Source organism: Calonectris borealis, chromosome W (genome assembly GCF_964195595.1).
Source record: "Calonectris borealis chromosome W, bCalBor7.hap1.2, whole genome shotgun sequence".
NCBI lineage: Eukaryota > Metazoa > Chordata > Aves > Procellariiformes > Procellariidae > Calonectris > Calonectris borealis.
In genome coordinates this window covers 42,870,882-42,898,723 of record NC_134351.1, presented here as the reverse complement: position 1 = coordinate 42,898,723, position 27,842 = coordinate 42,870,882, and the positions used below count along the sequence as shown (strand labels likewise).

At 46.6% G+C, this 27,842-nt stretch overlaps 1 protein-coding gene across 1 annotated transcript in view; it reads right to left on the bottom strand.

The window, feature by feature from the left end:
- Window positions 1-27,608, bottom strand: part of LOC142075041 (thrombospondin-4-like) — a 60,856-nt gene extending 33,248 nt beyond the window's left edge. Inside the window, exon 1 of the mRNA XM_075136037.1 lies at window positions 27,512-27,608. Coding sequence (XP_074992138.1) covers window positions 27,512-27,608 — 97 coding nt within the window. The remainder of the gene's footprint in view (window positions 1-27,511) is intronic.
- Window positions 27,609-27,842: the final 234 nt, after the last annotated feature.

The following is a 27,842-nucleotide window of genomic DNA, read 5'->3' as shown; positions in this document are numbered from 1 at the left end:
GGGTTAAGAGGTTTATTCCCGATTTCGGTGACAGTTTTGGCACCCCAGGTGGGACACTGCTTCTGAATCTCGACGGATCCACGGGATCGCAGGACCTCCAGCCGGCACCGAGGGATTCTCGGGGAGAACCTCTGATCCCCGGACCGAAGAGCTCTGAGCAAGACCCCTGGGAAGGTAAAGGCATTCCTTTCTTTAAAAGGGTGGTTGCCTGCCCGTAAGGTGCGGCGAAAGCCTTGCAGGGTTGGGCTATAAAGGTGCCTAAGGGAAGGGGTGGGTTAGAGTCCCACTAATATAGGGGTTAGAGTCCCCCGGGGTTAGAGTCCCAAAGGATTGGATCCTATCGGACGAAAGTCCGTAGGACACCTGGGTTTTGGAAACCTTCAGCCAAGGGGTGGGTTAGAGTCCCACTAATATAGGGGTTAGAGTCCCCTGGGTTAGAGTCCCACTGAAACCGGCATAGGGATTCGAGTCCCCTTCGATTGTTTGTGTAAGGCTATTGTCTCTGTGTTTTGGGTTGCTGTTGCTATTTGTGGCTATTTTGTGTGAAGTTGTTGGTTTTGTGTTTTGTGTTGCTGCTGGATCTTTTATAATGGGTAATAAACCCTCGGCGGAAGGGGGGATTCTGAAAAGATCTCCCCTAGGATGTATACTGAAACATTTGGGAAAATTGGGGGGGGACCCTCTCACTCGAAAACAGCTTATAGAGTATTGTAATAATTGGTGGCCAACGTATACTCTCGAAGATCAGGAAAAATGGCTGAAAAATAGAACTCTAAGATATAACACTATACTACAATTGATGTTGTTTTGCAGGCGGGAGGGTAAATGGGATGAAGTATCATATGTGGATTTATTTTTCACACTAAGAAATCACCCGGAATGGCAGGAGGAATGCGGAATAATCCCACAGGACCCTATGATCTTGGCCCTAAAAAAAGAAGGGAGGGGTAGGAATTTAAAACGATGTTGTTCTGCTTGTAGTATTAGGAAGAGATGTTTGAAATGTGAACGGGAGGAAGATGATGATTTGGAATTAATGGTTGCTCCCCAGCAGAGGTTGGGAGAAAGTCCTGACGATGATGATGAAATTAGTGGTGTGAGCAGGGCAAGAGAAAGTGGTCGTAGGTGAGCCGATGAGGCTGGTGGTGCGGGAGGATCAAGGGAAAATAGCTATGAACAGGGAGGGCGATCTGGTCGGGCAGAAGGATTTAGTCCAGTTGCAGGAAGAACGAGGGGACGACAAGGGGAAGCAGGAGAGGTTTTACAAGCTCCCCTCCGGCAAGCGGTCGGAAATAATGGGCCAGTAACAGTTAAAGTACCATTTTCAAGAACGGATTTAAGGTCCTGGAAGGAAATGGCGGGTATTTATAGAGAAGACCCAGAAAGGGTGTTTAAAGTATTTGAAACTATAATCAGGACCCAAGACCCTGATTGGAATGATTTCCAGGTAATATTAGACACATTGCTAGACGGTACTGAAAAGAAGATGGTATTAAACACTGCTCGGAAACAAGTAGAAGGGGCACATGCTAATGGGATTTGCAGGGAACGATAGATCAAAATTTCCCCGCCGCAGATCCAGGGTGGAATCCCAACCAGCCAGGACCCCGGGGACTTTTAACAAGATATCAGAGATGGATATTATTTGGCATAAGGCATGCTATGCCGAAAGCGATTAATTGGTCCAAATTATATGAGGTTAAACGAGAACCAAATGAATCCCCGTCTGCCTTCATGGAGTGATTGAAAGTCACTGCCCAGAAATATACTAATTTGGACCCTGAAAAGCCAGAAGAGGCTGTTCAATTGGCTTCTATTTTTATGGGACAGTCGGCCCCAGATATAAGAAAGAAACTTCAAAAATTGGAAGGGGCAGACTCAAGGGATTTGGGAAAGATGTTAGAGATAGCATGGACAATTTTTAATAATAGGAAGAAGGAAAAAGAGACACGACAGGCTCAAAGGGAAAACCTAAGAGAGGGGAAATCGATTGCTGCTTTGACAGGGGCTCCTGGAGGAGCCTATGGAGGAAAGGGAGGAATAGGAAGGGGTTACCGGGGGATGGGAAGAGGTAGGGGAAGGGGAAAATCATCTCCTTTTGTGCAACCCGGTCTTGCGGAAGATCAGTGTGCAATCTGCAAAGAAAGAGGGCATTGGAAAAGGGAATGTCCTCAGGCTGGGAACTTGGACCCAGCCCTACAAGCCATTAAGCTGATGACATTAGACAATGAATCCTGAAGGGGACCGGGGGAATCATCCCCAGCTGAACCCCTGGTTACACTAAAGCTGGGGAACGATGAGGTAGAATTTTTAGTTGATGTGGGAGCCACTTATTCTGTACTTAATACTTGTAAAGGAAGCCTTAGCCATGAAACTGTAAGCGTTGTTGGTGCCACAGGGAAACGAGAAAATCGGCCCTTTGTGCAGCCCTTAAAATTTAAGTTAGGAAAACAATGGGTGACTCACCAATTTTTGTATATGCCTGAATGTCCGACACCCTTGATGGGAAGGAATTTATTGAGTAAACTAGACGTGCAGATAACCTTTGAGAATGGAGAGGTACAGCTGCTAATACCTGAATCAAAAGCTGTGGAAGCGAGAATTTTTATGTTACAGAATACGCAAAAAACAGAAGAAGAAATTCCTGCAGAAGTAGAGGATGCAGTAACACCTTTGGTATGGGCTAGTGGAATCCCAGGTCGGTCTAAATTGGCGAAACCAGCAAAGGTTGTTCTAAAACCCGGAACTAAACCGGTAAGACAAAAACAGTATCCTATTAAGTGGGAGGATAGAAAGGGGTTGGAAGAGTTAATAATGAAATTTTTGAACTATGGATTACTGATAGAATGTGAATCAGAATATAACACCCTGATATTGCCAGTAAAAAAGCAAAATGGCAAGGAATATAGATTACTTCAGGATTTAAGAGCTGTAAATCAGATTGTTCAAGATATTCACCCGGTAGTGGCTAATCCATATACCTTGCTGACATCCTTAAAGGAAAAGCATAAGTGGTTTACTGTACTTGATCTCAAGGATGCTTTCTTCTGCATACCTTTAGACAAAGACAGTCAGGCGATATTCGCCTTTGAATGGGAAAGCCCCACCACCGGACGCAAAACACAACTTACCTGGACGGTGTTGCCTCAAGGGTTTAAAAATAGTCCAACAATATTTGGCAACCAATTGGCAAAGGAGCTGGAATTATGGAAAAAGGAAAACCCAGAAGGAACAATACTGCAATATGTAGATGACATTTTGTTGGCTACAGAGACTCGGGGAGAGTGTTTGCAGATGACTATAGGTCTGTTGAATTTCTTAGGACAAGGAGGATATCGTGTATCAAAAAGCAAAGCTCAGGTAGGGAAAGAGACTGTGGTTTACCTAGGCTTTGAGATTTCCCAAGAAAAATGGAGACTGGGAGCCGACAGAAAAGAAGTGATCTGCCAAACCCAGGAACCAAGAACTGTACGAGAATTGAGGGCGTTTTTAGGTATGGCCGGATGGTGCAGACTGTGGATTCTCAACTATGGACTGTTGGTAAAACCCCTTGTCGTGGTTTAAGCTGGCAGGCAGCCAAACCCCACGCAGCCGCTCGCTCACTCCCCCGCCCTGGTGGGATGGGGAGAGAATCGGACGGTTAAGAGTGAGAAAAACATGTGGGTTGAGATAAAGACAGTTTAATAGAACAGAAGAGGGAAAATAATAATAATAATAATAATAATAATAATGATAATAATAATGATAAAATATACAAAATGAGTGATGCACAATGCAATTGCTCACCACCCATGCTGACCAATAACTAAGTAGCGATTGCTACTTCCTGGATCACGCCTACCATTCATATACTGAGCATGATGTCACATGGTATGGAATACCCGGTTGGCCAGCTGGGCCAGCTGTCCTGGCTATGCTCCCTCCCAGCCTCTGCGTTTGGTGGAGCATGGAAGCTGTCCTTGACAGGGCACTTAGCAACAACTGAAAACATCAGTGTGTTATCAACATTCTTCTCATACTAAATCCAAAACACAGCACTAGGAAGAAATAGAACTCTATCCCAGCCGAAACCAGGACAGTATCCACCCCTTATTCTATACCATTTACGTCATGCCTAGGTCTCACATTTTTCAATACATTCCAATTAATCACCACCACTTTTCTTGTCTTTATATATATTTATATATACACACAGATATCATTCCCTTAGTCTATGGGCCATCCCTCTAATATGTCCATTGAGTTCATTTAGTCCATGACTTTGGGCTCCATCTGTCATAACAGTCTTTCAGGGCAAGAGAGATGGTGTGTGGTGTTGGATTGTTGCATGCTGAGGCCAGTTCTGGTTCCATTATCGCTGCGCTCATCCGGTTCTATCATCATTGCACTTTGCTCAGTTTCATTGGAGTTAGTGGGAGAAGGGGTTAAGGTAGTAGAGTGACTGATAGTAGTTAAAGGATTAGTCTGATACTTTGTTGTGTAAATTAACTGAGGCACCTCACAAGGACAGTTCCTGATAAGAACTAAAAACTTGCCTTAAGGACCAGCTAAAACTGACCCTGCAGTTTGAGCAAGAGTCAAGGAACAACTGAGCCTGCGCAAAAACAAAAGGTTACTAGCGGTGACGGAGAGGAACCACTAACCTTCATCCCCACGACCCCCGACGACCACCACTAGGAGGCAATGCACAAGCGCAGATGGGAGGGGTCCATGGAAATGACTTCTTGGAACTCATTTTAATACAAAGCGGGGACAGGTCATGCATATGTATAGGTGTAATATGAAACTCTATGAATATGTAATATTTTACTGTATATATTTATGGTAAGTGCCGCGTTGAGGCGCGCACGACTTTGGTGGGACTACCCCCCATGCTGCCCAGCGCTGAATAAACATACCTACTTTACAATCTCATAGATTGTGGAGTCCGGTTTCCGCAAGTCAGCTTTGGCGAGCCAGGCAGGAGACTCTCTGCTTCACCGCGGGATCGGCTGAGGAGCGGACGCCCCTGGGCGCGCCCCGAGCACTTCCTCGGAGGGGACTACGCTGCCAGCCACTCACCGTGGGAGTAGACAAGAACCTCCTGAGTCCGCGGAAAGGAAAGGTATGTTTTAGGAGAGGGGCCTGTAAGTTGTACGCATGGCTGGGGCTGCTGGTAAATCGCGCAGAGACTTCTGGCGTGCAGCATAGTCCCCGTATGGTAGGAGGGTACCCTGCACGGTAGGGGATTCGCTGACCGATAGAGCGGCCGCTAGCGATCTTGGGAGTAGATCAAGTGAATCCGAGGTTTCCGCTGCATCCCAGTGTTGGGAGCCAGGACGGACCTGCTAATGACTGGTATATAAGAAGCAGGAGAAGGGTAAGCGGACCTCCTTGCAATTGCGATTGGGTCATCTTTACGGTTGCAGCTGCTGGGTGGATGTACAACTAGTCTGAGGAGTTGTACGTGGCATGGCCATAAGTATTATCATCTGTTGCAACAATTTATTGTGTGACTGAGTGTCTGTGTTGTATGAGTGAGACGCAGCACAGCTGCGAAGTGAGTGCGGAGTTCTGATCCGCGGTTCCGTAATCTCCGCGAGGAGAGCGGCCAGAGACGAACGAAGTGAATGATAGGATCGAGCCTTCGTCTTTTGTGTACGAAAACATTGTAAAATTTTGTGGAAAAGCAGTATTGTACATCTATGATAAGAAAACCTCCGATAAAATCACTGAGACAGTGAAGTCGGTGTGCGGGAAGGAAAACTAGTCCCGGAAGCTTATTAAAGGTTAAAAGAAAAGATCAATAAAGGGAAGATATGAAATGGGTAACATTCAAAAGGGAGTCTTGAAGAAAAGCCCCTTGGGCTGTGTGCTTGCTCGTTGGAGAGATATTGTTGGGACTGGAGGGACAGAAAGTAAAAAGACTCTTATTAAGTATTGTAATCAATGGTGGCTGTTGTATAAATTAGAAAGTGAAGCTAAGTGGCCATTCAATGGATCAATAGACTATAATACTCTCCTACAATTGATGCTGTTTCTAAGGAGAGAAGGGAAGTGGGATGAAGTTTCATATGCAGATATGTTTTTTACCCTCCGAAATCATCCGGAGTGGCAAAGGGACTGTGGAATGGTACCACCACAGGACCCTATGGTACTCGCACTTGAGCGAGAAAATAATAAGAAACTTAAAGGTAAACTGAAGCAGTGTTGCTCAGCATGTAGTATTGGACAAAGGTGTATTAAAGCAAACAAAATTCACCAGGCACTGGAACCAGATCTAACTGACCTGTTTAAGCCTCCCCCTCGACCACAGGAACAGGATGCGGACTCGGACGAAACTTCCACCCCCCCGGACAGCCCTGTATCTTCCCACACCAGAAAGAAAACTGCCCCAGTAGCCTTACAGGCACCTCTTCGAGAGGTGGTGGCGCCTGATGGCGGGACAATGCTAATCAAGGTACCTTTTTCCACTACTGATTTAGGGGAATGGAAAAGGGTTGCGAAGGATTATAGGAGCGATCCAATCAGTGGATTATAGGAGCGATCCAGTATTACATCCAGCGCTGTAATAAAGAGAATGCCTGCTTCTTAATGCTGCATTGGGGTTAAGAGGTTTATTCCCGATTTTGGTGACAAAATGTTTGATATTTTAATTGGTTATTCCTTAGTTAGTGTATTGAGTTTACGTGGCAAGGTTTTGGTAGAAGGGGGGCTACAGGGGTGGCTTCTGTGAGAAGATGCCAGAAGCTTCCCCTATGTCCGATAGAGCCAGTGCCAGCCGGCTTCAAGATGGACCTGCTGCTGGCCAAGGCTGAGCCAATCAGCGACAGTGGTAGCACCTCTGTCATAACATGTTTAAGAAGGTGGGGGAAAAACTGCTGCACAACAGCAGCTGGGAGAGAGGAGTGAGAACATGTGAGAGAAACAACCCTGCAGACACCAAGGTCAGTGAAGAAGGAGGGGGAGGAGGTGCTCCAGGCGCCAGAGCAGAGATTCTCCTGCAGGCCGTGGTGAAGACCATGGTGAGGCAGGCTGTCCACCTGCAGCCCATGGAGGTCCACAGTGGAGCAGATATCCACCTGCAGCCCGTGGAGGACCCCACACCGGAGCAGGTGGATGCGCCCGAAGGAGGCTCTGACCCCATGGAGAGCCTGCACCAGAGCAGGCTCCTGGCAGGACCTGTGACCCCGTGGAGAGAGGAGCCCACGCTGGAGCAGGTTTTACTGGCAGGACTTGTGACCCCATGGGTGACCCATGCTGGAGCAGTCTGTTCCTGAAGGACTGCACCCCGTGGAAAGGAACCACGCTGGAGCAGTTCATGAAGAACTGCAGCCCATGGGAAGGACCCACGTTGGAGAAGTTCGTGGAGGACTGTCTCCCAGGGAGGGACCCCACGCTGGAGCAGGGGAAGAGTGTGAGGAGGAAGGAGCGGCAGAGACAACGTGTGACGAACTGACTGCAACCCCCATTCCCCGTCCCCCTGCACCGCTCAGGGGAAGGAGGTAGAGAAATTGGGAGCGAAGTTGAGCCTGGGAAGAAGGGAGGGGTGGAGGGAAGGTGTTTTAAGAATTGGTTTTATTTCTCATTATCCTACTCTGATTTTGATTGTCAATAAATTAAATTAATTTCCCCGAGTTGAGTCTGTTTTGCCTGTGACAGTAATTGGTGAGTGATCTCCCTGTCCTTTTCTCTCCCCTGTGCAGCTGAGGAGGGGGAGTGATAGAGCGGCTTGGTGGGCACCTGGTGTCCAGCCAGGGTCAACCCACCACAGTTAGTTAGGTAAAGCAGAACTAAAAGAGAGACAGTTAGATTAATTTAGCTGTGTTTCCAAAAGCCTTTATTAAAGTCCTTCTTGATTTAAGAATACTTCAGAAAATTGTCATATTGAGAAGTAGGATATTGCCATATTTTAAAAAATAGAGGCAGAAAAAATAAAGTTCAACAAAATGCAGCTTTCCAGCTTGGCAGGGGCAGTGGCCAGTGAAAGACCCTACTCTCAGCCCATGAAGTTTTCACCTCATTAGAGTCTGAAATCATTGCAGTGGGGTTAGGATTTCACACCAGGTGTCTAACGCATCATTATCTTGAAAAGTGCTCAACAGCAGTGGAGAAGTGTTTACATTTACAGTTATTATGGTTAGCTGTGAATGGAGAAGAACCTTGGAGGGTCTCAAAAAGCTGGTGTAACATGTCAGCAGAATTAAAGGAAAGAAAGGGTCTTTTATTTTGTGTTCTCTGCTCTCCTGTGCCACTAATTTCCATTCTTCCATGCCTCTTCCTCTTAGGACTTTCCGTCATGTCTTTTAGCTCCCATCTGCAAAGCTAGCCTTGATGTTTTTGGGCAGATCTCCAAAGAGTGATTTGCCACTGTCTATCTAGGTGTAGCTGATCCCTTGTTAGCATTTTCATAGGAGGGTGAGCAGGTCCCTTCTAAAAACCACGGAGAGCAGGGGGGAGAGAATTCCTGCGCCGTTTCATGAGTGGGCTCAGTTTAACCTGGTGTGTATGCACACATGCACTCGTGCTCGGAGGCATACCCCAGTCCTCACTCTCACTGCATGGATTAAAACCAGCTGCTTGCGCCTTTCAGCTTCGGCAATCCTTTTTTTTATCAGTTTGTTTTCAAGTCTGCCTTTCCAAGGAGAGGAACAAAAAGATGAGATTCTTCTAAAAATGAAATCTGAAATCCTTGTGGATCTTTTTTTCTTGTTCCTTCCAAACGAGCAATTGTCTCTGTAAGGTCTAAGAGCTGTTTCTGCCTGCCAACTCTACTAGGAATGTAAAATGAGTTTTCATAACCCCATTGCTCTTCTCCTAGCCACTTTTGCTAGCACGTGTGCAATTTACACTAAAGGATGCATTCGGTCACGTAATACGTCTACATACTGGTCAGTGAAGATATCCCAAGAGAGGGTTTGATAACATCCTGCTCAAGGATTCAGTTAAGGCAATGTGCTTTATAGAACACAACTACCAAACCAATTTGAGCGTTCATTTAAATATGCAAATTTCAAAAATTTCAATATATGTTTTCCGTAAGGTTAGACAGATGTGTGCCAGTGTTTAGTCATTACTTTTATAATATTTCTCCTGTATTTTTAAGTGTTTGACTCTAGCAGAGATTAATTAGTCTCATAGGAATCGATATAAAATCAGCCAATAGACCTAGGACTGAACAAAATGTATAGCCATATTTTGTGCTGTCAGAGACTTAAGTACTGTATTGCAGTGCTCCAGCTGAGAAGACACAGCTGTATTTTATGAATGGTTATTACCTGCAAAATGCTGTTGTACAGAGTAGTGAGTTGCATTTCAGTCTCTTGCTTGGGCAATTGCTTTGCTCTCTGTGGACTAAATGTGATGAAATACCCAGCCTTTCACCTCTGCTGTCTGGATCACTGGTTTCGGTGGGAGCAGTGGTTGTCCTGGGATGCTTGTAAATATGAACTGAATGAAAGAGAAGTCATTTGACCAGGTCAAACTCAGATATGTGTTTCTTAGTTGTTTGACAACAATATTTCAAGTGCATGCAAATCAAGGGCCCGATTCTTTTTGTATAGTGTCCTGAAAACTCTCAGTAGAGTTGTAGGATCCTCGGACCCAATACAAGTGTAGACTTAAGTGATGATCTATATTTCAATGCTTTTATGAGGTGAAGGGAAAAAATCTCTTCATTTTTCTCTTTTTGGAAATGACATTAGTGTCCAGATGAATGGATGCTCCAGAATGAGCAAAGGAAGCAGCACTAATCCAGGCTCTAATATAAGGGAACAGGGATTCCCACACTGCTGTGGGTAGGTCCATGTGCCCATGTGGTTGTCCTCTGAGTACTCTTGAGTCTCCTCCTTCCCTTGGTGTATGGAAACACTGGATCAGTAGGATGGCTCCATCTCCTTAGTCAACAGGCTCACTTTGAGGTCCTGGTTTTGGCTGGGATAGGGTTAAATTTCTTCCTAGTGCTGTGTTTTGGATTTAGTATGAGGAGAATGTTGATAACACACTGATGTTTTCAGTTGTTGCTAAGTGCCCTCCTAGTCCAAGGACAGCTCCCGTGCCTACTGACTGAGCTAGGTACACAGGATGGGAGGGAACATAATCAGGACAGCAAGTCCAGCTGGCTAATGGGGTATTCCATACCATGTGACATCATGCTCAGTATATGAACGGTAGGCGTGATCCAGGAAGTACCGATCGCTACTTGGTTATCGGTCAGCGCGGGTGGTGAGCAATTGCATTGTGCATCACTCATTTTGTACATTTTATCATTATCATTATTATTTTCCCTTTTTTTTTCTGTTCTATTAAACTGTCTTTATCTCAACCCACGAGTTTTTCTCACTCTTACCCTTCTGATTCTCTCCCCGTCCCGCTGGGGGTGGGGGGAGTGAGTGAGCGGCTGTGTGGTATTGGCTGCCTGTCACGTTAAACCACGACAGGCCCTCAGCCTCTGGAGGCGACTCCTGTCACGCATGAAGGAAAGATATCCCTTCAAGGAAGATGTTATATATCGCCCAGGCAAACGGACCACTATGGAGAGAGGTATCAGGTACTTGAGAGAATTAGGCGTGCTGGAGGTGGTTTATAGTGACCTGGACAACGACCAAATGCCCAAAGATCCAGATGAAGTCCAGTGCATGTGACCCATGTGGCGGAAGTTGGTACAGAGCGCACGAGCGTCGTATGCCAATTCATTAGCAGTACTGTGCTGGAAAGAGGAAGAAGCACCAACGGTGGACGACGTGGTTGGCAGACTCAAGGAATATGAAGAAACTGTCTCCTCCCCCCTTGTCTCGGCTGTGGAGAAACTGTCCCGGGAGGTCCAGCAACTCAAAGAGGATATGTCCTGTTCCACACCTGTATGGACCAGTATCTCAGCCATTAGAAGTCAGCGTTTTTCTGCTCAAGAGAGAGGATATAGAAAGTACACACCACAGGGCACCCTGTGGTTTTACCCGCGTGACCACAGAGAGGACATGAGGAAGAGGGATGGAAAACCTACCTTGACCCTAGAGGCACAGGTACGTGAGTTGCAAGGAAAAACAATCACACAAGGGGATTCCCCCAGGAAAAATGCTGCTCCAGTTTTCAGGAAAAACCTGTCTCACGATGGTCCAGTTTCCAGTGAACAGTTCCCCAGACAGAGTAGAAGGGCTGATCTTACTTTGGATTGTAATGAAGAAATTCTGGACTTGCTTTTGCAAGTGAGAGATGGATACTATGACCAGAACTAGAGGGGCCCTGCCTCCGGCCAGGTGGAGGAAAGGGACAACCGGGTTTACTGGACTGTGTGGATTCGATGGCCTGGCACATCAGACCCACAGGAGTATAAGGGTCTCGTAGACACTGGTGCACAGTGTACCCCAATGCCATCAAACTATAGAGGGGCAGAACCCATCTGTATTTCTGGAGTGACAGGGGGATCCCAAGAGTTAACTGTGTTGGAGGCCGAAGTGAGCCTAACCGGGAATGAGTGGCAGAAGCACCCCATTGTGACTGGCCCAGAGGCTCCGTGCATCCTTGGCATAGACTACCTCAGGAGAGGGTATTTCAAGGACCCAAAAGGGTACCGGTGGGCTTTTGGTATAGCTGCCCTGGAGACGGAGGAAATTAAACAGTTGTCTACCTTGCCTGGTCTCTCGGAGGACCCATCTGTTGTGGGGTTGTTGAGGGTTGAAGAACAACAAGTACCAATCGCTACCACAACAGTGCACCAGCGGCAATACCGCACCAACCGAGACTCCCTGATCCCCATCCATAATCTGATTCGTCGACTGGAGAGCCAAGGAGTGATCAGCAAGACTCGCTCACCCTTCAACAGTCCCATATGGCCAGTGCGAAAGTCCAATGGAGAGTGGAGACTAACAGTAGACTACCGTGGCCTGAACGAAGTCACGCCGCCACTGAGTGCTGCCGTGCCGGACATGCTAGAACTTCAATACGAACTGGAGTCAAAGGCAGCCAAGTGGTACGCCAAAATTGACATTGCTAATGCGTTCTTCTCAATCCCTTTGGCGGCAGAGTGCAGGCCACAGTGTGCTTTCACTTGGAGGGGCGTCCAGTACACCTGGAACCGACTGCCCCAGGGGTGGAAACACAGCCCTACCATTTGCCATGGACTGATCCACACCACACTGGAACAGGGTGAGGCTCCAGAACACCTGCAATACATCGATGACATCATTGTATGGGGCAGCACAGCAGAAGAAGTTTTTGAGAAAGGGAAGAGAATAGTCCAAATCCTTCGGAAGGCTGGCTTTGTCATAAAACAAAGTAAGGTCAAGGGACCTGCACAGGAGATCCAGTTGTTAGGAATAAAATGGCAGGACGGACGTCGTCAGATCCCAATGGATGTGATCAACAAAATAACAGCCATGTCCCCACCAACTAGCAAAAAGGGAATACAAGCTTTGTTAGGCATTGTGGGCTTTTGGAGAATGCATATTCCATATTACAGCCTGATTGTAAGCCCTCTCTATCAAGTGACTCGGAAGAAGAACGACTTCAAATGGGGTCCTGAGCAACAACAAGCCTTTGACCAAATTAAACAGGAGATATTTCAGGCAGTAGCCCTTGAGCCAGTCCGGGCAGGACAAGATGTAAAGAATGTGCTCTACACCACAGCTGGGGAGAATGGCCCTGCCTGGAGCCTCTGGCAGAAAGCACCAGGGGAGACTCAAGGTCGACCCTTAGGGTTTTGGAGTTGGGGATACAGAGGATCCGAGGCCCGCTATACTCCAAGTGAGAAGGAGATATTGGCAGCATATGAAGGGATTCGAGCTGCTTCGGAAGTGGTTGGTACTGAAGCACAGCTCCTCCTGGCACCCCGACTGCCGGTGCTGGGCTGGATGTTCAAAGGGAGGGTCCCCTCTACACATCATGCAACCGACGCTACGTGGAGTAAGTGGGTCGCACTGATCACACAACGGGCCCGAATAGGAAACCCGTCGCCCAGGAATCTTGGAGGTGATCACGAACTGGCCAGAAGGCAAAGATTTTGGAATATCCCCAGAGGAGGAGGTGATGCGTGCTGAAGAGGCCCCACTATATAACAAACTACTAGAAAATGAGAAGCAATATGCCCTGTTCACTGATGGGTCCTGTCGCCTTGTGGGAAAGCATCGGAGGTGGAAAGCTGCTGTATGGAGTCCTATACGCCAAGTTGCAGAAACTGCTGAAGGAGAAGGTGAATTGAGACAGTTTGCAGAGGTGAAAGCCATCCAGCTGGCCTTGGATATTGCTGAACGAGAAAAATGGCCAGTACTTTATCTCTATACTGATTCATGGATGGTGGCAAATGCCCTGTGGGGGTGGTTGCAGCAGTGGAAGCAGAACAACTGGCAGCGCAGAGGTAAACCCATCTGGGCTGCCGCATTGTGGCAAGATATTGCTGCCCAAGTAGAGAACGTGGTTGTAAAAGTATGTCACGTAGATGCTCACGTACCCAAGAGTCGGGCCACTGAAGAACACCAAAACAACCAGCAGATGGACCAGGCTGCTAAGATTGAAGTGGCTCAGGTGGATCTGGACTGGCAACAGAAGGGTGAATTATTGATAGCTCTGTGGGCCCATGACACCTCAGGCCATCAAGGAAGAGATGCAACATATAGATGGGCTCGTGATCAAGGGGTGGACTTGACCATGTATGCTATTGCACAGGTTATCCATGAATGTGAAACATGCGCTGCAATCAAGCAAGCCAAGCAAACAAAGCCTCTTTGGTATGGAGGACAATGGCTGAAATATAAATATGGGGAGGCCTGGCAGAGTGATTATACCACACTCCCACAAACCCGCCACGGCAAGCGCTATGTGCTCACCATGGTGGAAGCAACCACCGGATGGCTGGAAACATATCCCGTGCCCCATGCCACAACCAGGAACACCATCCTGGGCCTTGAAAAGCAAGTCCTATGGCGACATGGCACCCCAGAAAGAATTGAGTCAGACAAACGGGACCCATTTCTGAAACACCCTCATAGACACCTGGGCCAAAGAGCATGGCATTGAGTGGGTCTATCACATCCCCTACCATGCACCAGCCTCTGGGAATATCGAACAATACAATGGACTCCTAAAGACTACGCTGAGGGCAATGGGTGGTGGGACATTCAAGCATTGGGATACACATTTAGCAAAAGCCACCTGGTTAGTCAACACCAGGGGATCTTTCAGTCGAGCTGGCCCTGCCCATTCAAAACCCTTACGTTCTGTAGAGGGGGATAAAGTCCCTGTCGTGCACATAAGAAATATGCTGGGGAAGACAGTCTGGGTTACTCCTGCCTCTGGCAAGGGAAAACCCATCCGTGGGATTGCTTTTGCTCAAGGACCTGGGTGCACTTGGTGGGTAATGCAAAAGGATGTATCTCAAGGGGATTTGATTTTGGGTGAAAATAGCCAATGAACTGAATTGTATGATGTTAATTGTTATATGATATTGTATATCATTATTTCTATGGTTGCTATCCATGGTATAGCAGTAAAAATCACCCAGATTAACAAAGAATGAACTAATGACTTGCGGAAACCGGACTCCACAATCTATGAGATTGTAAAGTAGGTATGTTTATTCAGCGCTGGGCAGCATGGGGGGTAGTCCCACCAAAGTCGTGCGCGCCTCAACGCGGCACTTACCATAAATATATACAGTAAAATATTACATATTCATAGAGTTTCGTATTACGCCTATACATATGCATGACCTGTCCCCGCTTTGTATTAAAATGAGTTCCAAGAAGTCATTTCCATGGACCCCTCCCATCTGCGCTTGCGCATTGCCTCCTAGTTGTGGTCGTCGGGGGTCGTGGGGATGAAGGTTAGTGGTTCCTCTTCGTCGCCACTAGTAACCTTTTGTTTTTGCGCAGGCTCAGTTGTTCCTTGACTCTTGCTCAAACTGCAGGGGTTTTAGCTGGTCCTTAAGGCAAGTTTTTAGTTCTTATCAGGAACTGTCCTTGTGAGGTGCCTCAGTTAATTTACACAACAAAGTATCAGACTAATCCTTTAATTACTATCAGTCACTCTACTACCTTAACCCCTTCTCTCAGTCCCCCCTTTTCTAAAAAGTTAGTAAATTCTTTTACTTTATATTAATGCCTTTTATATTATTCCATTCCTCTCCAGGTTCTTTATAAGATTTTTGCCTGCTTCTATTTGTTGTCGGTGCTGATAAGCATATATCAAATGTCTCATTTGTTTTACCATTCGCCAATTTAGAACATATAGCACTATAGATAGAACAATACTAATACAGGACAAAATCAGGAGAACAATAATATGGTGACACAAGTTATTAAGGATACCTGTAGCAGTGGGTCACCATCCGAAAAGTTTATCCCACCATTTATGTTCTCCATCCTTTTCTAATCTTTTAGAACTTCTTTTAAGTATACTTGACTTCCGTGCATAACCACGGTAGATAGATTTGCACCCTTTCGATCAGAATGTATCCCCATGGATCCAGTGTATCCGATATAAGCTTGAGACCAAGGTTGCCCAATATTATTCTGGCTAGAAGTGCTCCCCCATCCCTGAATTATAATTGTGACCGTGAGAAAAATAATTTTCCTGGTTGGGCTTGTGCAACCTTCCATGGAGATTTATGTGTCTTTTCACTCTGGTGTGATGGATCCAGGTGCTCTGCTCCTTGATTTTGATTGCTGTGAAGGAGGTGAGGAGTACCTGGAATGGTCCTTCCCACTGCGGTTCCAAAGCCTTTTCTGTAAGAGACTTTACATATACATAGTCTCCAGGTTGTATATTATGTACAGGCCCATCCAAACCCCTGCTTCGAGTCCCAACCACATATTTCTCAACTTTCCTGAGTTGTTTCCCCAATGCCACCATGTAGGAGGTCATGATTTCATCCCCGGCTTGTGTGGACATCCTTTTCTGTACTCTGTAGGGTCATCCATACAAGGTTTCAAAAGGGCTCAGTCCTTCTTTTGCTCTTGGTCTAGTTCGTATACACAAAAGAGCCAAAGGGAGAGACTGAGGCCAGGTCAAGTTAGTTTCCTGTCCCAATTTCACAATCTGCTGTTTGATTAAATGGTTCATTTTTTCTACCTGGCCACTCGACTGAGGGCGATATGGGGTATGAAGCTGCCAATCTATGCCCAAATGGCGGCTAATTTGTTGTACTACTTTTGAGATGAAATATGGTCCTCTGTCAGAAGATATGGTTGCTGGAACCCCAAAACATGGTATTATTTCTTGTATTAATAGCCTAGTTACCTCCCAAGCCTTGGCTGTTCTGGTAGGGAATGCCTCTGGCCAACCTGAAAAGGTATCAGTTAATACCAATAAATATCGATACCCCCCTTTTCTTGGGAGTTCTGAAAAATCGATCTGCCATTGTTGTCCAGGCCTGTTGCCTTTCCCGATTTGGCCCATTTCTGGTTTGGGGGTATTCTTGGGATTAGTCTGGAGGTAAAGATCGCACTGCTGAGTCACTTGTCTCACAGTGGTGTATAGATTTCTAGCTACGATCTCTCTAATTAGGTGTTTATATAGGGCCTCTGCCCCCCAATGCCTCTTCTTATGTTCTTCCCTTATCAGAGACCATGTTAGATAGGAGGGAGTGATTAGTTTCCCTTGTGGGGTGAGAGCCCGCCCCTCTTTATTATATGACCCTTCTAGATCTGCAATAAGCTTCTGATCATCTTTTGTATATCCTGGCTTACCTTCTAGGGAGATTCGCCCGTCAGGGACTAAAGCCCCTTCTATTTTTACCTTTGCCTTGGCTGCCTGTTTTGCCTCTCTGTCCGCCAGCTCATTTCCCCTTTCCAATTCCGAGCTCACTTTCTGGTGTGCCTTGATGTGTATAATTGCCACTTTCTCAGGGAGTTGTACTGCCTCCAACAGTCTCAAAATTTCCTCTGCGTGTTTAATATTCTTCCCTTGGGAGTTCAATAACCCTCTTTCTTTCCAGATTGCCCCATGTGCGTGCACAACTCCGAAGGCATATCTTGAGTCTGTATAAATGTTCACAATTTTTCCTTGGGCCAATTCTAAGGTACAGGTTAGAGCGATTATCTCTGCTTTCTGTGCCGAGGTATTTAGGGGCAAAGGCCTTGATTCTATTATCTCCTGACTAGTGATAATAGCGTATCCCGCGTATCTTTTACCACTCAGGACATAGCTGCTTCCATCTGTGAACCAGTTTTCTCCGTCTTCTACAGGGCTGTCTTTCAGATCTGGCCGGCTTGCATATGTTGCTTCAATGGTTTCTAAGCAGTCATGATGCACTGGTTCTCCTGTGTTTCCCTCTAGGAAGGAAGCTGGGTTGGCAATGTTAGTGACTATTATTTCCACATCATCCTGTTCTACCAATATAGCCTGATATCCTAGAAATCTTTGTTGAGAAAGCCAATGTCCACCCTTCGCTTCCAGTACTGCAGATACTGTATGGGACACCAGCACAGTCATTTTCTGACCCAGGGTGAATTTTCGGGCTTCTTGTATGTTTAGTATTACAGCTGCGACTGCCCGCAAGCATCCAGGCCAGCCCTTCGCAGTTATATCCAACTGTTTGGAAAAGTAGGCAACTGCTCGTCGATCGGGACCCAAATTCTGTGCTAGTATCCCCAGAGCAACCCCTTGTTTTTCGTGGGAAAAGAGGAGAAATGGCTTACTCACATCTGGGAGCCCCAAGGCTGGAGCTGACATCAAGGCTTTCTTTAGTTTTTCAAAGGCTCGTACGGCCTGGTTGTTCCATTCAAGGTGTCCCTGGTCAGTAGTTATTAGGGCATATAATGGTTTAACAAGCAGTCCATAATTATAAATCCACAGCCGACACCACCCAGTCATTCCCAAGAAAGTCCGTAACTCTTTCACTGTTCGAGGTCTCTGGGTTTGGCAGATTGCCTCTTTGCGGGCTTGTCCCAAGGTTCTTTCCCCAGCACTGATTTCATAGCCTAAATAAATCACTTTGCACTGTATTACTTGGGCTTTCTTCTTAGACACCCGGTACCCTTGGAGCCCCAAGAAATTTAATAGACTCACCGTCCAGGTGATACAATCATTCTCTGTTTTGGTGGCAATCATGGATATCGTCCACGTATTGTAGCAGTTTTCCTTTTTCAGACGGGATTTCCCATGATTCCAAGTCCTTCGCAAGCTGATTGCCAAAAATGGTAGGGCTATTTTTGAACCATTGTGGCAACACCGTCCAGGTGAGTTGAGTCTTGCGACCGGTTTTGGGGTTTTCCCATTCGAATGCAAACAATCTTTGGCTGGCTTCATGGAGAGGGAGGCAAAAGAAGGCATCTTTCAAGTCTATAACAGTAAACCAGGCTAATTCAGGTATTAGTGTAGTCAACAGAGTATATGGATTCGCCACCACAGGGTAGAGATCCTCAGTTACCTTGTTTACAGCCCGTAGATCCTGGACCACACGGTACGACCCGTCAGGCTTACGAACTGGTAATACGGGTGTGTTAAAATTAGACTCACATTCTTTTAATAGTCCCAATTGTAAAAATTTTTCGATTATCGGCCGAATCCCTTCTCTATCTTCTCTCTTTAGGGGATATTGCTTAATCCTTACTGGTTGTTGGTTTCCCTTTTTAAGTCTAACTTTAACAGGTAATGCATTCTTTGCTCTTCCGGGTACATCGGTAGCCCATACCCCAGGGTATACCTGATTTAAGACTTCCTCCCTAATTTCTCCTTTTATGGAAGGACTGGTTAAGAATAAACCCAGGATTTGAATGTATTGTTGATCTTTTTACTTTTAGAGAAATTTCTTCTTTTTCGAATATAATTTTTGCACCTAATTGTTCTAGCAAGTCTCTTCCCAATAGGGCCTTTGGAGGGTCGGGCATATATAGAAATCTGTGAATTCCCCATTGTTTTCCCAGTTTATATTTCAAAGGTTTACAAAAATACGCCTTTTCACTATGGCCAGTTGCCCCCTTTACCATGATGTAATCATTCTCCAGGGGCATCAAGGCTTGATTCAAAACTGAGTATGTTGCCCCTGTATCAACTAAAAATTCTACCTCTTGTTGTTCCTTCCCTAGCTTTATTATAACCAGTGGATCCACTAGGGTGGATTCGCCAGGTTCCCGTCAGTCCTCTTTCACATAAGCTACCACTTTCCTTGCCTGATAACTTCATCCTCTTCCCCTATTCATCGGACATTCTTCTTTCCAATGACCAAACTTTTTGCATCGTGCACATTGATTTTTTTCTAAGCGAGGCGGTTCTCGCCTAGGTCTCCTTTCCTCTTTTTTCCTTACAACTGCCACTATTCTCCTTTGCCCTTGTCTATATCCTTCTTCTCTGTTACTAAATACTCTCCATGCTTCATCTAGCAACACTTCCAGATTTCTACTTTCTGTAGTGCGTAGCTTCTGGAGCTTGCGGCTAATGTCCCCTGTGGACTGACCCAAAAACAGAGAGACTAGTTGTTGTATTCCTACCTCGGATCCAGGATCCAGCGGTGTGTTACGGCGCATTGCATCCATCAGTCGATCCAGGAATTCAGATGGGGACTTGGAGGGACCTTGCTTAACTGCATATAGAGCTGACCGGTTTATGGTTTTGGGTATAGCCTTTTCCATTCCTCTCAAAATCCACTCCTGATACCCCTGTAGTTTTACCTTTTCTGCAGATCTGTTCGCATCCCATCTTGGATCTTGTAGAGGGAAATATTCCTTAACATCCCCTCCTTTAGTCTTATAGTGATCATCAGCCAAACTCCCTGCTGTTTTTAAAATCAATTGCTTTTCTGTTTCAGTCATACAGTCTAATAATAACTGTATGTCCTTCCAATCAGGGTTATGCTGTTTCACAATAAACTGAAAATGTTTAGTTACACTGATTGGATCGCTCCTATAATCCTTCGCAACCCTTTTCCATTCCCCTAAATCAGTAGTGGAAAAAGGTACCTTGATTAGCATTGTCCCGCCATCAGGCGCCACCACCTCTCGAAGAGGTGCCTGTAAGGCTACTGGGGCAGTTTTCTTTCTGGTGTGGGAAGATACAGGGCTGTCCGGGGGGGTGGAAGTTTCGTCCGAGTCCGCATCCTGTTCCTGTGGTCGAGGGGGAGGCTTAAACAGGTCAGTTAGATCTGGTTCCAGTGCCTGGTGAATTTTGTTTGCTTTAATACACCTTTGTCCAATACTACATGCTGAGCAACACTGCTTCAGTTTACCTTTAAGTTTCTTATTATTTTCTCGCTCAAGTGCGAGTACCATAGGGTCCTGTGGTGGTACCATTCCACAGTCCCTTTGCCACTCCGGATGATTTCGGAGGGTAAAAAACATATCTGCATATGAAACTTCATCCCACTTCCCTTCTCTCCTTAGAAACAGCATCAATTGTAGGAGAGTATTATAGTCTATTGATCCATTGAATGGCCACTTAGCTTCACTTTCTAATTTATACAACAGCCACCATTGATTACAATACTTAATAAGAGTCTTTTTACTTTCTGTCCCTCCAGTCCCAACAATATCTCTCCAACGAGCAAGCACACAGCCCAAGGGGCTTTTCTTCAAGACTCCCTTTTGAATGTTACCCATTTCATATCTTCCCTTTATTGATCTTTTCTTTTAACCTTTAATAAGCTTCCGGGACTAGTTTTCCTTCCCGCACACCGACTTCACTGTCTCAGTGATTTTATCGGAGGTTTTCTTATCATAGATGTACAATACTGCTTTTCCACAAAATTTTACAATGTTTTCGTACACAAAAGACGAAGGCTCGATCCTATCATTCACTTCGTTCGTCTCTGGCCGCTCTCCTCGCGGAGATTACGGAACCGCGGATCAGAACTCCGCACTCACTTCGCAGCTGTGCTGCGTCTCACTCATACAACACAGACACTCAGTCACACAATAAATTGTTGCAACAGATGATAATACTTATGGCCATGCCACGTACAACTCCTCAGACTAGTTGTACATCCACCCAGCAGCTGCAACCGTAAAGATGACCCAATCGCAATTGCAAGGAGGTCCGCTTACCCTTCTCCTGCTTCTTATATACCAGTCATTAGCAGGTCCGTCCTGGCTCCCAACACTGGGATGCAGCGGAAACCTCGGATTCACTTGATCTACTCCCAAGATCGCTAGCGGCCGCTCTATCGGTCAGCGAATCCCCTACCGTGCAGGGTACCCTCCTACCATACGGGGACTATGCTGCACGCCAGAAGTCTCTGCGCGATTTACCAGCAGCCCCAGCCATGCGTACAACTTACAGGCCCCTCTCCTAAAACATACCTTTCCTTTCCGCGGACTCAGGAGGTTCTTGTCTACTCCCACGGTGAGTGGCTGGCAGCGTAGTCCCCTCCGAGGAAGTGCTCGGGGCGCGCCCAGGGGCGTCCGCTCCTCAGCCGATCCCGCGGTGAAGCAGAGAGTCTCCTGCCTGGCTCGCCAAAGCTGACTTGCGGAAACCGGACTCCACAATCTATGAGATTGTAAAGTAGGTATGTTTATTCAGCGCTGGGCAGCATGGGGGGTAGTCCCACCAAAGTCGTGCGCGCCTCAACGCGGCACTTACCATAAATATATACAGTAAAATATTACATATTCATAGAGTTTCGTATTACACCTATACATATGCATGACCTGTCCCCGCTTTGTATTAAAATGAGTTCCAAGAAGTCATTTCCATGGACCCCTCCCATCTGCGCTTGTGCATTGCCTCCTAGTGGTGGTCGTCGGGGGTCGTGGGGATGAAGGTTAGTGGTTCCTCTCCGTCACCGCTAGTAACCTTTTGTTTTTGCGCAGGCTCAGTTGTTCCTTGACTCTTGCTCAAACTGCAGGGTCAGTTTTAGCTGGTCCTTAAGGCAAGTTTTTAGTTCTTATCAGGAACTGTCCTTGTGAGGTGCCTCAGTTAATTTACACAACAAAGTATCAGACTAATCCTTTAACTACTATCAGTCACTCTACTACCTTAACCCCTTCTCCCACTAACTCCAATGAAACTGAGCAAAGTGCAATGATGATAGAACCGGATGAGCGCAGCGATAATGGAATCAGAACTGGCCTCAGCATGCAACAATCCAACACCACACACCATCTCTCTTGCCCTGAAAGACTGTTATGACAGATGGAGCCCAAAGTCATGGACTAAATGAACTCAATGGACATATTAGAGGGATGGCCCATAGACTAAGGGAATGATATCTGTGTGTATATATAAATATATATAAAGACAAGAAAAGTGGTGGTGATTAATTGGAATGTATTGAAAAATGTGAGACCTAGGCATGACGTAAATGGTATAGAATAAGGGGTGGATACTGTCCTGGTTTCGGCTGGGATAGAGTTCTATTTCTTCCTAGTGCTGTGTTTTGGATTTAGTATGAGAAGAATGTTGATAACACACTGATGTTTTCAGTTGTTGCTAAGTGCCCTGTCAAGGACAGCTTCCATGCTCCACCAAACGCAGAGGCTGGGAGGGAGCATAGCCAGGACAGCTGGCCCAGCTGGCCAACCGGGTATTCCATACCATGTGACATCATGCTCAGTATATGAATGGTAGGCGTGATCCAGGAAGTAGCAATCGCTACTTAGTTATTGGTCAGCATGGGTGGTGAGCAATTGCATTGTGCATCACTCATTTTGTATATTTTATCATTATTATTATCATTATTATTATTATTATTATTATTATTATTTTCCCTCTTCTGTTCTATTAAACTGTCTTTATCTCAACCCACATGTTTTTCTCACTCTTAACCGTCCGATTCTCTCCCCATCCCACCAGGGCGGGGGAGTGAGCGAGCGGCTGCGTGGGGTTTGGCTGCCTGCCAGCTTAAACCACGACAAGGGGTTTTACCAACAGTCCATAGTTGAGAATCCACAGTCTGCACCATCCGGCCATACCTAAAAACGCCCTCAATTCTCGTACAGTTCTTGGTTCCTGGGTTTGGCAGATCACTTCTTTTCTGTCGGCTCCCAGTCTCCATTTTTCTTGGGAAATCTCAAAGCCTAGGTAAACCACAGTCTCTTTCCCTACCTGAGCTTTGCTTTTTGATACACGATATCCTCCTTGTCCTAAGAAATTCAACAGACCTATAGTCATCTGCAAACACTCTCCCCGAGTCTCTGTAGCCAACAAAATGTCATCTACATATTGCAGTATTGTTCCTTCTGGGTTTTCCTTTTTCCATAATTCCAGCTCCTTTGCCAATTGGTTGCCAAATATTGTTGGACTATTTTTAAACCCTTGAGGCAACACCGTCCAGGTAAGTTGTGTTTTGCGTCCGGTGGTGGGGCTTTCCCATTCAAAGGCGAATATCGCCTGACTGTCTTTGTCTAAAGGTATGCAGAAGAAAGCATCCTTGAGATCAAGTACAGTAAACCACTTATGCTTTTCCTTTAAGGATGTCAGCAAGGTATATGGATTAGCCACTACCGGGTGAATATCTTGAACAATCTGATTTACAGCTCTTAAATCCTGAAGTAATCTATATTCCTTGCCATTTTGCTTTTTTACTGGCAATATCAGGGTGTTATATTCTGATTCACATTCTATCAGTAATCCATAGTTCAAAAATTTCATTATTAACTCTTCCAACCCCTTTCTATCCTCCCACTTAATAGGATACTGTTTTTGTCTTACCGGTTTAGTTCCGGGTTTTAGAACAACCTTTGCTGGTTTCGCCAATTTAGACCGACCTGGGATTCCACTAGCCCATACCAAAGGTGTTACTGCATCCTCTACTTCTGCAGGAATTTCTTCTTCTGTTTTTTGCGTATTCTGTAACATAAAAATTCTCGCTTCCACAGCTTTTGATTCAGGTATTAGCAGCTGTACCTCTCCATTCTCAAAGGTTATCTGCACGTCTAGTTTACTCAATAAATTCCTTCCCATCAAGGGTGTCGGACATTCAGGCATATACAAAAATTGGTGAGTCACCCATTGTTTTCCTAACTTAAATTTTAAGGGCTGCACAAAGGGCCGATTTTCTCGTTTCCCTGTGGCACCAACAACGCTTACAGTTTCATGGCTAAGGCTTCCTTTACAAGTATTAAGTACAGAATAAGTGGCTCCCACATCAACTAAAAATTCTACCTCATCGTTCCCCAGCTTTAGTGTAACCAGGGGTTCAGCTGGGGATGATTCCCCCGGTCCCCTTCAGGATTCATTGTCTAATGTCATCAGCTTAATGGCTTGTAGGGCTGGGTCCAAGTTCCCAGCCTGAGGACATTCCCTTTTCCAATGCCCTCTTTCTTTGCAGATTGCACACTGATCTTCCGCAAGACCGGGTTGCACAAAAGGAGATGATTTTCCCCTTCCCCTACCTCTTCCCATCCCCCGGTAACCCCTTCCTATTCCTCCCTTTCCTCCATAGGCTCCTCCAGGAGCCCCTGTCAAAGCAGCAATCGATTTCCCCTCTCTTAGGTTTTCCCTTTGAGCCTGTCGTGTCTCTTTTTCCTTCTTCCTATTATTAAAAATTGTCCATGCTATCTCTAACATCTTTCCCAAATCCCTTGAGTCTGCCCCTTCCAATTTTTGAAGTTTCTTTCTTATATCTGGGGCCGACTGTCCCATAAAAATAGAAGCCAATTGAACAGCCTCTTCTGGCTTTTCAGGGTCCAAATTAGTATATTTCTGGGCAGTGACTTTCAATCACTCCATGAAGGCAGACGGGGATTCATTTGGTTCTCGTTTAACCTCATATAATTTGGACCAATTAATCGCTTTCGGCATAGCATGCCTTATGCCAAATAATATCCATCTCTGATATCTTGTTAAAAGTCCCCGGGGTCCTGGCTGGTTGGGATTCCACCCTGGATCTGCGGCGGGGAAATTTTGATCTATCGTTCCCTGCAAATCCCATTAGCATGTGCCCCTTCTACTTGTTTCCGAGCAGTGTTTAATACCATCTTCTTTTCAGTACCGTCTAGCAATGTGTCTAATATTACCTGGAAATCATTCCAATCAGGGTCTTGGGTCCTGATTATAGTTTCAAATACTTTAAACACCCTTTCTGGGTCTTCTCTATAAATACCCGCCATTTCCTTCCAGGACCTTAAATCCGTTCTTGAAAATGGTACTTTAACTGTTACTGGCCCATTATTTCCGACCGCTTGCCGGAGGGGAGCTTGTAAAACCTCTCCTGCTTCCCCTTGTCGTCCCCTCGTTCTTCCTGCAACTGGACTAAATCCTTCTGCCCGACCAGATCGCCCTCCCTGTTCATAGCTATTTTCCCTTGATCCTCCCGCACCACCAGCCTCATCGGCTCACCTACGACCACTTTCTCTTGCCCTGCTCACACCACTAATTTCATCATCATCGTCAGGACTTTCTCCCAACCTCTGCTGGGGAGCAACCATTAATTCCAAATCATCATCTTCCTCCCGTTCACATTTCAAACATCTCTTCCTAATACTACAAGCAGAACAACATCGTTTTAAATTCCTACCCCTCCCTTCTTTTTTTAGGGCCAAGATCATAGGGTCCTGTGGGATTATTCCGCATTCCTCCTGCCATTCCGGGTGATTTCTTAGTGTGAAAAATAAATCCACATATGATACTTCATCCCATTTACCCTCCCGCCTGCAAAACAACATCAATTGTAGTATAGTGTTATATCTTAGAGTTCTATTTTTCAGCCATTTTTCCTGATCTTCGAGAGTATACGTTGGCCACCAATTATTACAATACTCTATAAGCTGTTTTCGAGTGAGAGGGTCCCCCCCCAATTTTCCCAAATGTTTCAGTATACATCCTAGGGGAGATCTTTTCAGAATCCCCCCTTCCGCCGAGGGTTTATTACCCATTATAAAAGATCCAGCAGCAACACAAAACACAAAACCAACAACTTCACACAAAATAGCCACAAATAGCAACAGCAACCCAAAACACAGAGACAATAGCCTTACACAAACAATCGAAGGGGACTCGAATCCCTATGCCGGTTTCAGTGGGACTCTAACCCAGGGGACTCTAACCCCTATATTAGTGGGACTCTAACCCACCCCTTGGCTGAAGGTTTCCAAAACCCAGGTGTCCTACGGACTTTCGTCCGATAGGATCCAATCCTTTGGGACTCTAACCCCGGGGGACTCTAACCCCTATATTAGTGGGACTCTAACCCACCCCTTCCCTTAGGCACCTTTATAGCCCAACCCTGCAAGGCTTTCGCCGCACCTTACGGGCAGGCAACCACCCTTTTAAAGAAAGGAATGCCTTTACCTTCCCAGGGGTCTTGCTCAGAGCTCTTCGGTCCGGGGATCAGAGGTTCTCCCCGAGAATCCCTCGGTGCCGGCTGGAGGTCCTGCGATCCCGTGGATCCGTCGAGATTCAGAAGCAGTGTCCCACCTGGGGTGCCAAAACTGTCACCGAAATCGGGAATAAACCTCTTAACCCCAATGCAGCATTAAGAAGCAGGCATTCTCTTTATTACAGCGCTGGATGCACGGGGCATCGTTCCACCTAACGTGCATGCCGCGTGTTGCATCAGTTACAGCTTATATCGTCCTACATCATACATATACATTGGATCTCCCGGAAGAATTATACATATTCATTCTATTTCCGGGAACTAATTGTCATATTTACATAGTTATTACGCATGCGGCTTGGGTCTCTGAGGGACCTCCATGGGGGTCTTCGGTGGTCTCTGGGGGTCCCTAGTGGTGGTTGAAGAGGTTTCTTTTAGTGTCCTTTCCATGAACTCTGAGTCTTCTTTTCCATATATGGTCTTGTCTTTGCTTATCTCTCTGTTTGTAAAGTTCTCAAGTTCCTTATCTTGGTTTCAATTGGTGTCTGCTGGTTTATCTACACTCCACCAGGATGGACCATTCACAGTTGCAAATTATGTCCTTGGGTGCATTCTTGTTTGAGGCCCCTTATAACAATTTCATAAGACAATGGAGAGGGTTAAAAATGCACAGAGAACCAGGAGCAGCTTTAAGGCTGTAGATTCTAAAACAAAGCAGGTTCTGACTTACTATGTGCATAATATTGCCATACAAAGTAATGCTGGATTTAGAAGGTATCTTTTTTCCTATGTACTTTATGAAGTAGAGTTTTCCCAACGAGTTGTCATAGCTTAGTAATTTACTTCTCATTTATGAGAACTTGCATCTTGCAGTTGCAAAGTGCTCTTCAGACGTTCACCACACCTACTAGCACCCCTATAAAAATCAGTCCACTTTCTGCTGATTTTAGGGGGGGTGGCTGACGGCGCAGCTACACCGCGACCTCCTCTGGTTGCCACCGCAAGCCTGGCGGGGCAAAGCATGGGCGGGGGCGGCTTAGCGGGCGCTTTCTGCGCCCCGCCGGGCAGAGGCAGCCCCCACTACCCGTGACGGCTCCGGCTCCCCTCGCAGGCGCAGGGCAGCTCGCCCCGGGCCACCTGCAGAGCTGGCGGCTCCTCAGCTCCACGCGTAGGTTGGCAAATGGGTGCCCCCTCATCCCCCCTTGCCCTACCGGCACAGAGCCCCCAAGCACAGCTCCCAGCGGACGGGACAGGGCGCTGCAAACCCAAAGTCGTCTTGAATGAAAGAAGGAGGAAAGAAAAGTTCGCTAAAACAAGGGAAGCAGCGGGGGATGGGGGCGGGGGGCTTACCTCGTGGGGCAGGCGGCGTGGCGCGGCCCGGGCACAGCTGCAGAGCGAGCTGCAGGAGCTGCAGGAGCAGCAGGGCAGCGCCGCGCTCGCACACCATGACGGCCGCGGGCCGAGCAGGGCGGCAGAGAACGGCACGCCACTCTGCTCCGGGCCTCGCCGTTTAACGGGGGCTGCCCCCGCGTTCGGGGAATGACGGCGGCAGGCCATTGGCCGGGGCTCCTCCGGACCCTGGGGGCAGGCGGGGGCTGCGCCGGGGTAGGGCCGCGCCGTCGGGTTCCGAGCCGGGGAATGGCCGAGCCCTCGGGTGGACCAGAAGGGAGCGAACCGTCGG